The following is a 12752-nucleotide window of genomic DNA, read 5'->3' on the forward strand; positions in this document are numbered from 1 at the left end:
CGAGTGTGTTTGCCTGCTTGGGAACAGGCGCGTATACATGTCTGTGGGCATGTGTACTCGGAAGGACTGAGGTTGATGTCAAGAGTCTTGTTTACTCTTCCATCTTACCCACTAGGCAGGGTCTCAGTTAAGTCCAGGGCTCACTGATCTAGCTAGCCAGCTCGGAGAGTCCACCTCTGACCTACAAGGCAAGCTGTCACACCTGTCTGGCATTCACATGGCTTCCGAGAATCAGAACGCTGGTCCTCTTGCTTGTATGGCAAGTGCTCTATCCACTGAGGTCTCTCCCGCTCCCCATTCTTCCTTTGATGCTTGATGCCTTTTGTTTTTCTTGTCTAACTGCTCTGAGGAGAATGTTCAGTACTTTGTGTAATAGAAGTACTGCTGTGTTTCTGACAAACTTAGAGATCTTCACCACTGAGTACAATGTGGGTTCAAGTCTCACATGTACGCAGGCTAGACTTGAACTGGGGAGCCTGACTATGGCTCTTCTGTTTGCTCTACCGAGACAGAAACTACAGGTGTCCAGGGAGATGCTCTAAAGCACTCCAGCAGCTTTTCCTAACTGGTTAGCTTTTGACAACAAAGAACACAAGCAGACAGAACACCAGTGTATGGCGCCCTCTAGTGTTACAGTTTTTGTGCAGGTCCAGGGAGATTCACTGATTCTCTGCAACTTTGGTACAAACCTAGACATTGGAATTGCTCAGCCTTTGACAGCAACTTGTTGGTTCGAAAGACTTGACGTTTCCATGTTCCTCCATCGACTAGGGCCTGCAGTTTTCCTTCTGTGGGCTTTTCCAGCTTCCTATCCTTCAGCCTGGACTATTCAGCTTTTCTCTACTTTGTCACTTTTCTTGTTCTTGTCCTGGAGACTCATTTGATCACTGGTTCTTCAGCAGTTAAGCAAGTGGCCTCCTTGCTACCCTTTAAAGTTGGCCTGTCAACTCAACTGCTGTGGCTGCCACTGCTCTGTTGTGCTGGCAGCCAAACCCTTCCTTCCCAATTAGCAGGAGATGAGATCTTGGAGAAGCCGATGGTGGGCAGGTGTTTGCAGCTCACCAAGGGAGCCAGACAGCACAGCACCTGCTACACAGCGGGCATCTGTGTCAACCACAGCTTTGTCTCTTTAGCAGCATAAACTCTGGCTCAGATGGAAATGATCACAGGACTATTTAGAGATCGCCAACGATTGTGTTGACACGAGGTTCAGTATAGATAAGAGTGGCAAATGCTGTCAGCCCCCACGCCCTTTACTGCCAAGCCTCCTGCTGTGGTTTGAGCCAGGTGTGTCCTCTAAAAGTCATTTTTGAGTCGAATCCCCACTGAGGGGGAAGTGGAGGGGGTTGATCTGACTTTAATGTCTAGGGATGAAGCCTGGTGTGTGTGTGAGAGAGGGGGGGGGAGGGAGGAGTGGAGAGAGAGATTAAGATCTGATGATGTGACCAGGGTGCAGCCCCATTGGCCGAGGAGGCCAGAAAAGGACACATACACATGCTCTCCCCCCACCGGGATGCCTGGGGCTGTTAGGACTCTAGCAGTCATAATCTTGGACCAGAATCACAGCCAAGGTAAACCTCAGTATAACTTATGGTCTGCAGCATTGCTAATGGCAGCGGAAAATGAAACACCTCCTTGTGAATTCTTATAGCACCATAAAATGGTCTGCCCCACTGCTTTGCAGAAAGGTGAACCTGCACATGCTGGGTCTCCAGTCACACTACACTTTGAGGTTTAGGTGGGGTAGAATTCCAGTATGTGACTGCACTGACATTTGCCTGTTTTCTGGTCACTGGACAGTTATCTCAGTAAAGTTACAATAAACTTCTCTGGGCAAATATTTTGTGGGCATGTTGTCATGTGAGCATCTAAGATGTGGAATTATAAGGCAGTTTGCTGGCATAATTAAGAAACCACCCCCACAACAGCCCGAACAAATGCTCAGCAACTTTCCAAATGGGTGCATCATTTTGCAGTAGTGACAACAGAGGTCCCAATACTTCATGCTGTCACCAGCACCTTATTCTTGGAGACAATTTCTGTGTAGCCCTGGCTGTCCTGGAACTCACTTTGTAGACTAGGCTGGCCTCAAACTCAGAGATCTGTCTGCTTCTGCCTCCCAAGTGCTGGGAATAAAGGCATGTGTTACCATACAATTCCTGTTTGCCCAAATGTGTTCCCGTGTGTGCATGAGTTGCTTCTTGCCAGGTAGCTCTATGTGCCTACAGTGCCCACAGAGATGAGAAGAGGGTGTTAGTCTCTGGAACTTTGAGTTACACATAGGTGGTTGTGAGTGGCCTGAAGAGGCTGGAATTGAATCTGGGTCTTCTTCAAGAGCAGTCTTGTCCAGTTTTACTTGAATGTTCAAGTGGTGTACCAAGCCTGGCACATGGGCTGTAGTAGACCCCAACACAGGACAATTAAACCATCTTACTTTACAAATATGGACCAGCAGGATGAGTGAGTGCAGCAAAAGGCCAACAAGAGGCAAGAGCACAGCTCTGGTAGTGCCTTCCCCATTATCAGGAGCCACCGCCGAGGGGCCTACTCTTCACCCCCAAACGAAAGACAAGCAGACAACCATCATTGCCCTTGTCACACTGCCCAAAGTCAGCTGTGATTCTCAGAAGCCCATGATCTTGCTCATGGTGACCCCGTGGGAGATGCCTGTGGGAGACACGTGCAGAACCCAGGAGGAGCATGAAGTCACGTACATGACGAGCAGAGCACAGGCCTTGCTAGGGCAGCAACAAGAGGGGAGCACTCTCTCAATGCAAATAGATGGAATGAGAACTGAGAATCGGCATGCCACACTTTCTCCTGCTGCTTTTGAGGTGGTCTCCCGGCCAGCAAGAAGGCTCAGCAGGTGATGGGGCTTGCCCATCAACTTGACTCCAATACCTTAGACCAATGGTTCTCAACCTGTGGGTCATGACCCCTTAGGGGTTGAACATAACATGGTGGTCACGTAACAGCTATCCTGCTTATCAGATTACAATTGCAATTTGTAACAGTAGCAAAATTAATTATGAATTAGCAACAAAAATAAGTTTATGGCTGGGGGTCACCACAACATGAAGAACTATATTAAAAGTTTGCAGCATTAGGAAGAGAACCAATTCTCCCAGGCTGTCATTTGAGTTCTATAACATACATGGTGGCACATGAACAACCTCACACAAAAAAATGACAGTTTAGACAAGCCACAGTGGCTCTGAACTGACAACCCTTCTGCTTCAGCCTCACAGGTGCTGGGACTATCGGCAACCCTCAGTCCAGTTTAGGTTGTTTTGTGTTTTCGGAGACAGGGTTTCTCTGTGTAACAGAGCCTTGGCTGTCCTGGACTTGGTTCCTAGACCAAGCTGGCTTCAAACTCAGAGAGATCCTCCTGCTCCCAAGTGCCAGATTAAAGGTATGTGCCATCACACCCAGCCCAGTTTAGTAAAAATACCACCGTGTATTTTATATGAGTGGACCGGCACACAGTGTCATGCTGTGCATGTGAGGTTTCAAGTTATTTCTCACTTTAGCCAGGTGCACTGGCAGACACCATTAATCCCATAAGACTAAAGGCAGAGCTAGAAGGATCTCTTTGAGTTCGAGGGCCTCAAGTTCCAGGATAGTCAGGACTATATAGTCTCAAAACACACACCAAAAGCTGTCTCTCTTCCTGCACCATGTGTTTAGCAGGGATACTCTTTAACGACAGCAATGGGAATCTGTAGAACTGTCACTAATGCTGTTTGCTGGCAATAACAGCAGGCAGGGCAGGGAGAGAGACATGGCAAGCTGACAAGCTAGGGGACCAGGCAGACTATCTCAAGATGGCAAGTGGTTTCCTCTTAGCAACAATCTACCAAACACACGTGTTAGGCACTGGAGGCTGAAGGCGTGTGGGGGTCACAGCAGTGTTTCTTCAGTAGCTGGCATGCCCAAGAGCCAAGGACAGATGAAAGCTGAAGAGGACTTCTTGGCAGAGGCTATGTGTCTACTAGAACCCCAAAAAAGGCTCACAAGGAACTTCATAGAAACAAAGCATCGGGCTTTATTTTGTTATTACTTGTAATACAGGTATTGTACTGTAGACATCTGTTAGTCTTGCAATTCATTCGGCCAATACACAGAAATGAAAAGGTGCAGGAACTCATCACAAGCCCTGGCTGGCACCCTCCAACCCAACGCACCTTGTCCCCTTTCACCCTCACAGCCTCTCCCTAAGACAAGCAAACCTAAGTCCTTTCCCAAGCACAATACCCAAGTGTTCCTTTCCCAGTGGACAGTGGGACAGAAAAGCCAGCCCAATCCACAGCAAGGAGGCAGTGTGGGCTGACAAGGAGCCAAGTCCTGGCTGTGGTCAGCAAGGCTTGTCACCAGGTGAGACAGGAGCATGCCATCTGCCAGCAATGTGAGGTCCTGGGCCACGCAGGTCAACCATCCCTGAGACGAGCAGAAGGAGCCCTGTCCTCTGGTGGCACCAGGTTCCAGAGAACGCAGTCTCTTCTGAAGGAGCTGTGACTGAAGGGTCCTGAGCGGGCAAGCACAGGCCACCGAGCCCCTCGCCACCAGTCCCAGGGCCTCCTGCTGCCCACTGAGCCTGGTGACCAGGCCTGCCTCGGCCACCTGAGGTGGTCCCTTGCACTGTGTACAGTGAGAAGCGAGTAAGGAGTAAGGCATTGGACACTCGACTCTATCTCCATACGCGATGTCATGTAGGCACACTGCTTGGGATGCTGGTTCTAAAAAACTTGTTGGCCATTTTTTCAGAATATCCTTTTGGTTTTAAATACTGGTCAGGAAAAAACAAATGATGTAAAAATATGTGAATATTTTCTATTATAGAATGAAAAACTGATCTGCATCTAAAAGTGCAAGAGGCGAGGTGACGGAGCCCTTCACCAGATGCCGCGGCAGTGCACAGGCCATTGCTTCAGCTGTTGGAGGAGGCTAGGATGTGTTTACGCTGACATAGAAAATTATAAATTACACTGAATTAGTATCCATAATCACTATATACACACAAACCAGTTCTAAAATCCACTGGTTTACAAGTGAAAACCTCACAAGGTACAGTAAAACAAGAAACATGCTTGGATGCCAGGTTGTGATTCTGTTACAGTCAGCCCGTGTGATGGGCACACTCTACCCCGTCACCGCATGAGCATTCCAGACTCACCTCTGTGACACAGAGCAGTGTGGGTGCAGACCACTCTGAAATGGCCATCAATGATACTTGCTGACAAGGGACATTTTGGTGAATGGGTTAAAAGGCGGATGAACTACCAAAACAAAACAAAAAACAATCACCACCCCCACCCCCCAAAATTCTAACCACAGCCATGTACACTCCAATATTCTAGTGTTTCACCTGCAGAAAGAAATGCTCTGAGCAAACCAGACCTTAACAGAACATATGGCTTTACAAGAACAGCAATTCATCAACTAAGTTGTAGCAATAAATACTTAATCTCCACCAAGACTCACGCATTTGATCCGCCTGAAACAATACAGAAAACAGTTACCAATTGAAAGTGGGTTATAAAAAAACACCAAGTATTTCTTATTCAAAATCACTGTGTAAGTCAGAACAACCAAAATAACACGCAGAGGGCTTTTCCATCGACAGCTCTGTGCCAACCTGGAAGAAAAATGAATTCAGAATTTTGTACAGGTGGAAAATGTATGAAAACTGCCTAATACTTTGGTCACACTAATAATTGTCAAATAGTTATGTTTCGAATACAATAGATCTGTGTAGTCACTTTATAAAACTATTCTTACAACCATCTGAACTATGTATCATTACTATTATTACATGGGCAGCAAGATCTGGTGTCACAGGCTACCCAGTATTTAGATCAATACAATATAAACATACGCAAAAATTCTTGGTATTTGTCAATGTGCAATATTTTTACACGTCTGAATTTCTCTGTACAATGTCTTAGAATCTAGAATATAAAGGTTGCTGGTCCTGATCCCTTGCAGAGTGCAGTAGTGGTGGCTTGGTAGCTCTGGGTGAGCCCTCCAGAGCCCCTGGGTGATGATGGCCTGCAGTCCTCAGTCAGCAGCAGTGGACATCACTCATCATACAGGGCCATTAACTGACGTGTCACTTGGCATGCTTGGCTGGTCGGTCCTGCAGAGAAGGAGACAGACACCTGAGGCACTGAAAGCTGAGCAGGGCCAAGTTAGCTTTGTCCACCCTCCACACGGGCACATGGCTGCCAGTGGTGGTGGAAGCTCCCACCTCAGCCTCTCAGAACTGCATGAGGTGTGTTCAATTGACACAACAGTTTAGTGTTCACACTGCTGGTCCCAGCTGTGTGCTTTGGAAACTGTTGTTCTATGTGGGTGCAAACTGACTTTCACCTGGAAAGCTAGGAAATGGGAAGGAAAAAGGTGTGCACAGAGGGTAACTACTGAGAACAAAGGGACACAGCTAGATGCTGGCCCCCACAGAGCAGAAGCAGCTGAACAGAGAGAGAGTGTGTGAGTAGAAATGGGTCTTCTGCCAAATCCACAACCTAAGGCATCTGAACAAACTCAGCCAGGCTGTGGCCAGAGGCACACAAATCCTTTCTAACTGGACTGCCTTCCCTGCTGGAGGCCCGCCAGTCCTAACAGGAACCAGGAGTGCCCCCAGTACTATCTCTAATTACACGTGACGGTGCTTCACTGTATGAGGCACAGGGACTGAGCTGGGTATGGGTGCACCTGCAGTTCACAAGCTACATACTTTAAACATGTTTCTTAACCGCTCAGTCCTGTTTTCTCCTTGGCAGAAAGGGAACAATAGTGCCCATCCAGAGCTTTGTAAGTATGATGTGTGCAAAACACTAAGAGAACAACTGTGCAGCCACATATGGCGGTAATGCAAAGTTCTCAGACTGAAGTAAAGAATGGTCCTGGCAAGGCCCAGCCCCAGAGCAGTGTGAGCCTGGCAAAGGCTGCTGTCTGTACTCTTTCCCACGCTCCTGGCTATTTCCAACAAGAGTGCTGGCAGCACACTGAGCTCTTCTGGCACCAGCTCAATGCTGCTTTTTAGGGGCAAAGCCTTGACCCTCATCTTTCTGCACGCAGCCCCACAGTTTCTCCTTGAGCACATTCCTTGGGCTACAAGATACCTGCCTACTGTGGCTTCACCAGTGACTCCTATTCTGGCCAAGACTGGGTGAGGAAGGGCAGGGCCTTTCATGCCAGCTTGAAAGGAACCTAAATGGGTATCCTTTGGCAAGGAAGTCTTCACTATATAAGCAGAAAAGCAATCCAGGGCCACTTGTATGACCTCTAACATATTAAGAACAAACTCTCTAATCTATGCCCCCGGGGCTGAAGTAACCACGGGAAGACACCCTGCAAACCCAAGGAAAGGAGGCCTTCTCAAATAGCTAGAAGCCTAGCCAGTGCCTTTTCTCCCCAAGCCTTCCTAAGAGCAACCTGCTCACACAGTACTTACAATTGATTTTGTAGGCAAAAAGACTTTTCTTAAATCATAAATCCATCCTTCATTTTGTCTAGAATTTCTGAACACAAACAGGGCAGAAGGCTGCCATGAATAGGGGCTTCCAGACCAGGAATAATGTGTGCCCACTGGTTCCTGCCCACTGATTCTGCAGAGCACAGTTCACTGGGGAGGCTAGCCAGGACAAAGTCCAGTGTCCGTGCAACTGCTTAAGGGTCACATTATTCCTTCCAGAAGGAATATACATCTTACATATTTCTTATCAGAAAAGTGAGCTCTGAGAGGAGCTGAACAAAGTTCCTTGCTGTCCAGGGCATATGCTCATTCATCTTCTGATGTAGACTCCTGTGACTCCTTGGTGGCCTGGCTCCACCTTCCAGGCTGAGTGTATGGGTGTGGGCCCTCTGCAGCTGAGGACTTGGCTTGGCCTATCTTTTCTGACCAAAGGTGACTAGAAAGAAAACACCACATCCAAATCACATGGCCTTGGCACTGGGGCCCTTGTCACTAATAAGACATTCCTACTCACAGGAATTGTGATTCCACGGGGGCACTCTTTCTAGGGCTGAAGTCTTTTGCAGTACATGGCAAAGGACCTCAGAGAAGTCAAGTCCTCAAGTGTCACAAGTGTGATGAGGAAATGAGGCAGTTCACAGGACCACTGAGGACTCTAATCCTGGAGGGCTTAACACCATTCAAATCATGGCCTCATCAACTTGAGCTTGGCCTGAGTAATCACTCCTCTCCAGAACCTTCCTGCAGGGCCAGTGCCCTCAATCATCCAAGCTTGAGCCGGGGACTCCGGCTGCAAAGATAAGTGCTGTTCTTAGAGCTTGGCTTGGGCACCTGACTACTTGAGACCTGAGAAATGCCACTGTGCCCTAGCACATTGCTAAAGGCTTGGGTACAGCTACAAAGACCTTTCAGGCCCCCAACTCTAACAGCTGACTCCCCTCTACCTTCCAGATATCAAGCAGAGGCAGGGTAGAAGCTTCAGAGGGTGGTTACCTTTGCTCAGGACTACTGCTGGGAGTCAGGGGAGCTGTGCACTTGGCCTGTGCTGGCTCGGGGGTCTCTTCTGCATCTTTGCAAGCAGCATCTTGAGAGGTAGACAGTGTTTCTTCCTCACTACAGGAGAGAGGAAGTTAGGTGCATTACATACTGGGCACAATGTCCAGGGCCAGAGGATGAGGTCACATGCAAATGGCTCTGAAGTCATGACTGCCACGGTGGCAAGCCCTGGGGCTGAGCATGCTCAGGGTGGAAGGATCACAGAAATGCAGACAGTGACTGGGGAACCACGAGAGGAAAGGGCCACACGCAGGTGGGAACTGAGAAGGACAATGTAATGTGGCTGGTGTCTGAGAAAGAGCGGTCCGTGTCACCGTACATACCGGTAGGACTTCAACACTCTGAGGCCAAGTGTGCAAAACAGAAAAAGAAACGTACAAGAGTTTCAGAACACTCCTAGAAATGAGGAATTGGGGAAACATGTCCACGACTGCACATGGCACCCCGCAGAGTCGGTGGAGGTGTGAAGAGAACCTGTTTGAAGGAACAGGAGCCTTTAGTTCTACCGTGAGCTTAAGGCCAGGCCCACCACTCGAATGTGCTCCTGGCAAGAGATACCCACTGCTAAGCCAGGTGGAAAGCCTTCAGCAGCGCATGACAAGAACAGGCACCAGGAAGGGACAAGGAGCCAAGAGCAAGAACAGCAGAGAATGGGAGCCAGAGTTGCCTATGAGCAGCTCTTGGTGGAGACACAACAGGCACATTCCTGACTATTGGAGCTGGAAGCTTAGCTGTGTTCTGCTCTACCTAAATTCACACTTTACCCAATTCAAATAGATTGCAAAAGGAAGGCATGTCTCCCAGGCCTTGGCCTGGACTTGCACATGAATTTCCTGACTTTGAGGCAGCTTACCAAGCTAATCACAACTTACAGGGCTGGCATAGGTCTGACACCCAGGCTTTCTATAGTGCTGGTGGAGGAGCCAGGACATCAGCATGCTAAACATGTACTGTCCTACCACACTACATTCACCCCCAAGACTTGTCAACTCCCTTTCTCACCCCTCTTCTACTCCTTTTCCTCCAGGGCAACTACTCTGATGCACGTACCCATAACTTAACTATAACTATGTGTTTACTCTAAGCCACGAGCCTGGACCTGAATCCAGGGTCTATTTGTTTGAATACTGCACATCTGAAGTGCCACATGCTCCTGGGCGAAGGCACTATGCCCACCGTGAACATGCATCTCTCTGTGCTCACTACAGCCACAAAGGCTGACCACCAGCACTGGCATTTCTCAGGGTGGTACACCCAGGTCAAAAAACAAAACAAAACAAAAACTGTGGGCCATCTTTTTATCAACAAAGAATCCTCACTTACAAGCATACTTTCCCACTATCAAGGCCTGGTCCCAAACCTAAGTCCCTTTCCAGTCTCCTCAAATGGTGTCTGTTCTCATTTCTAGTGAATTAGAACAGCTATTGATTGTTCACATGCTAATTAAGTTTCCTCCACCCACCCCATCTACTTCCTTCTCTTTCTGAGACAGGTCTCACTAGATAGCCAGGCTAGTCTCATGCTTACTAGTTGGGTTAGCGTCTCATTTGGAAGCATGCCTGCCTGGCTTGCATAGCCCTAGCTTACCTCCTCAGGAGGTGGAGAGAGGAAGATCACAAATTCAAGTGAGTTCAGGCCAGCCTCAGTTGTGTGATATTCTGCATTATACCAACTCTGTTTCTCTATGTGGCCCGGGCAGGCCAGGACTGTCAGTGGTCCTTGACAGGCACTGGTGACTACGGAGATCACCACCATCAGGGTTCTTTTTTTTTTTTTTTTTTTTTTAATTTGGTTTTTCGAGACAGGGTTTCTCTGTGTAGTCCTGGCTGTCCTGGAACTTACTCTGTAGACCAGGCTGGCCTCGAACTCAGAAATCTGCCTGCCTCTGCCTCCCGAGTGATGCGTGCGCTACCATGCCCAGCTTAGGGTTCTTATTAGCATAGAGGGATGCTTTGAAGATTAAATTCCAGTCTCTTGTTTAGGCACTAAATGTTTCTTTCCCAACCTGCTCTTTGCTTTTTAATCATTGACTAGAAACTTTTAACAACAATGTGACCATCTCAATTATTGGTTTTTATTATTCTTAGCTTAAATGCATTGAGTATTTTGCATGCATGTAAATTTGTGCACTGTGTGTTTGTCTGGTGCACACAGAGGACAGGTGTCAAATTTCCTGGAACTGGGTGCTGGGAATCAAACCCTCTGGAAGAGTAGCCAGTGCTTTGAACCTCTGAACCGGTCTCTAGAGCCCCCCACCCTGCTTTGTTGTTCTTCTTTTCTTCCTCCCTCCCTACCCCCTTCTAGGGTTGCTCTGTGTGGCCCTGGCTGTGTGTACATGAGTGCAGGTACTCTAGAAGCCAGAGGCATCAGATCACTGGAGCCGGAGTCACAGACAGCTACGTGCTGCCTGACATGGATGCTAGGAACTGAACTTGGGTCATCTGGAAGAGCAGAAAGTATCCTTAACCACAGAGCTGTCTCCCTTACTTGTTTTCAAAAGAAATGCTTTTCTGTCCATAGGTCAGAGGTATGTTATACCTTTTATTTATGAGACTCTGGGTACACTATTTGGCTCTAGTGTCAGGTTCCTTACCTGGAAAGTATGACAAGACTCAGAGCTGTGCCTCACAGGGTTCCTCAGAGGAGAGCTGCTTAAAGCACATCACAGGAAAAGTGCTTAGAGAATGAGCACTGGCACTGAAGTGTATATGCATTCTCTTATGAATGTGCTTTAGACAATATGCAGCAAGACAAGGAACAGTGATTTTCTGGCCTGAATTTCCCTACAGCTGAGATGACAGGCACATGCCCCTATGCATAGCTGATATCTCTCTTATGTGGGTGTGACATATGACTGTGTACTTGCCCATATATGCACTAGTGAAGATCAAAAGGTTGATGTTGCATTGTCTTCTTCAACCGTTTCTCACATTATTTGGGCCACTGTCTCTCCATGACCCTGAAGCTCGCTATTTAAGCTAAGCTCACAGCCAGGAGGTTACCAGGATCTGCCTGTCCTTTGGGATTACAGCTGCATACAGCTGTGCTAACCTTTTACATGGATGTTGGGGATCTAAAGTCCTCATTCTTACGCAGTAAGCACTTTACCTGTGGAATAGTGGATCCCCTTCTGCCCCAACTGTATTTGTATTCTTCTCATAATCCTCCTGTGGGTGCTTTAAAAAGGTACTTAGGAGCCGGGCGTGGTGGCGCACGCCTCTAATCCCAGCACTTGGGAGGCAGAGGCAGGCGGATTTCTGAGTTCGAGGCCAGCCTGGTCTACAGAGTGAGTTCCAGGACAGCCAGGGCTATACAGAGAAACCCTGTCTCGAAAAGCCAAAAAAAAAAAAAAGGTACTTAGGGGGACTGGATTTTTCCTTACTTTTTAAAACAGTGCTGGGGATGAACATGGCCATGCTAGGCAAAGGCTCAAACACTGAGTGGTCCTACCTTCTTCACCCCCATCATTGTGGCCCACTCTTCAAGTGCAGTAACATCACAGTTTCAATGCCCATGTATTTGTAGATGACTGCACAGGAGGCAGGCAGGTCTTATGCCTTTTTGTCACCTAGGCAAACTAGAAATCTTGAATTTCCACCTATACTGAAGGAGTATTCAGAAAAAATTCCTTCTAAGAACTCTTTTTTTTTTTTTTTTTGGTTTTTCGAGACAGGGTGTCTCTGTGTAGCTCTGGCTGGCCTCGAACTCACTCTGTAGACCAGGCTGCCCTCGAACTCAGAAATCCGTCTGCCTCTGCCTCCCAAGTGATGGGATTAAAGGCATGTGCCACTACAGCCCGGCCCTTCTAAGAACTCTTACTGAACCTAAAGGTTAATCTGACCTGACAGATGTCTCCGCAGTACTGAGCTGTCTGGTAACGTATGTAATGTTTGGATTTGCTTCGGTAATCTTCAAACTTCTCTTCAGAAATCTTCATTATAATAAATAAAAATGAAATCCATGGTTTTGTGTATGTGTATAACTTTTGTTTAAGTTTTGATTTAGTATTTTTTTTTTGTCTTACTCTTTTTGTTTGGGGGCTAGATCCGGTTCAGTGGTTAAGAGAACTGACTGCTATTCCAGAGGACTTACGCTCAATTTCCAGCACTCATATGTGGCTTACAACCATCTGCAGCTCCAGTCTCGAGACCTTTTTCTGCTCTCTGAACACATGTGATGAAGACATAAATGCAGGCAAAACATCTCTACACATAAACTA

General features: G+C 47.6%; 1 protein-coding gene across 9 annotated transcripts in view; it reads right to left on the reverse strand.

Moving 5' to 3' along the window:
• Nucleotides 1-3961: 3961 nt before the first annotated feature.
• Ppp6r3 (protein phosphatase 6 regulatory subunit 3) overlaps nt 3962-12752 on the reverse strand; it is a 112611-nt gene continuing 103820 nt past the window's right edge. For 4 of the 9 annotated variants that reach the window (XM_029539329.1, XM_029539353.1, XM_021218952.2 and 1 more), the window contains 3 exons: nt 8857-8874; nt 8471-8590; nt 3963-6136 (listed from right to left, as the gene is read on the reverse strand). In XM_029539329.1, coding sequence (XP_029395189.1) covers nt 6085-6136; nt 8471-8590; nt 8857-8874 — 190 coding nt within the window. In that variant the 3' untranslated portion in view covers nt 3963-6084. Of the gene's footprint in view, nt 6137-8470; nt 8591-8856; nt 8875-12752 lie in introns of all 9 variants that reach the window. The other 5 variants (XM_021218978.1, XM_021218961.1, XM_029539349.1 and 2 more) reach the window with 4 other exon arrangements.

This window comes from Mus pahari, chromosome 1, assembly GCF_900095145.1.
Source record: "Mus pahari chromosome 1, PAHARI_EIJ_v1.1, whole genome shotgun sequence".
Lineage (NCBI taxonomy): Eukaryota > Metazoa > Chordata > Mammalia > Rodentia > Muridae > Mus > Mus pahari.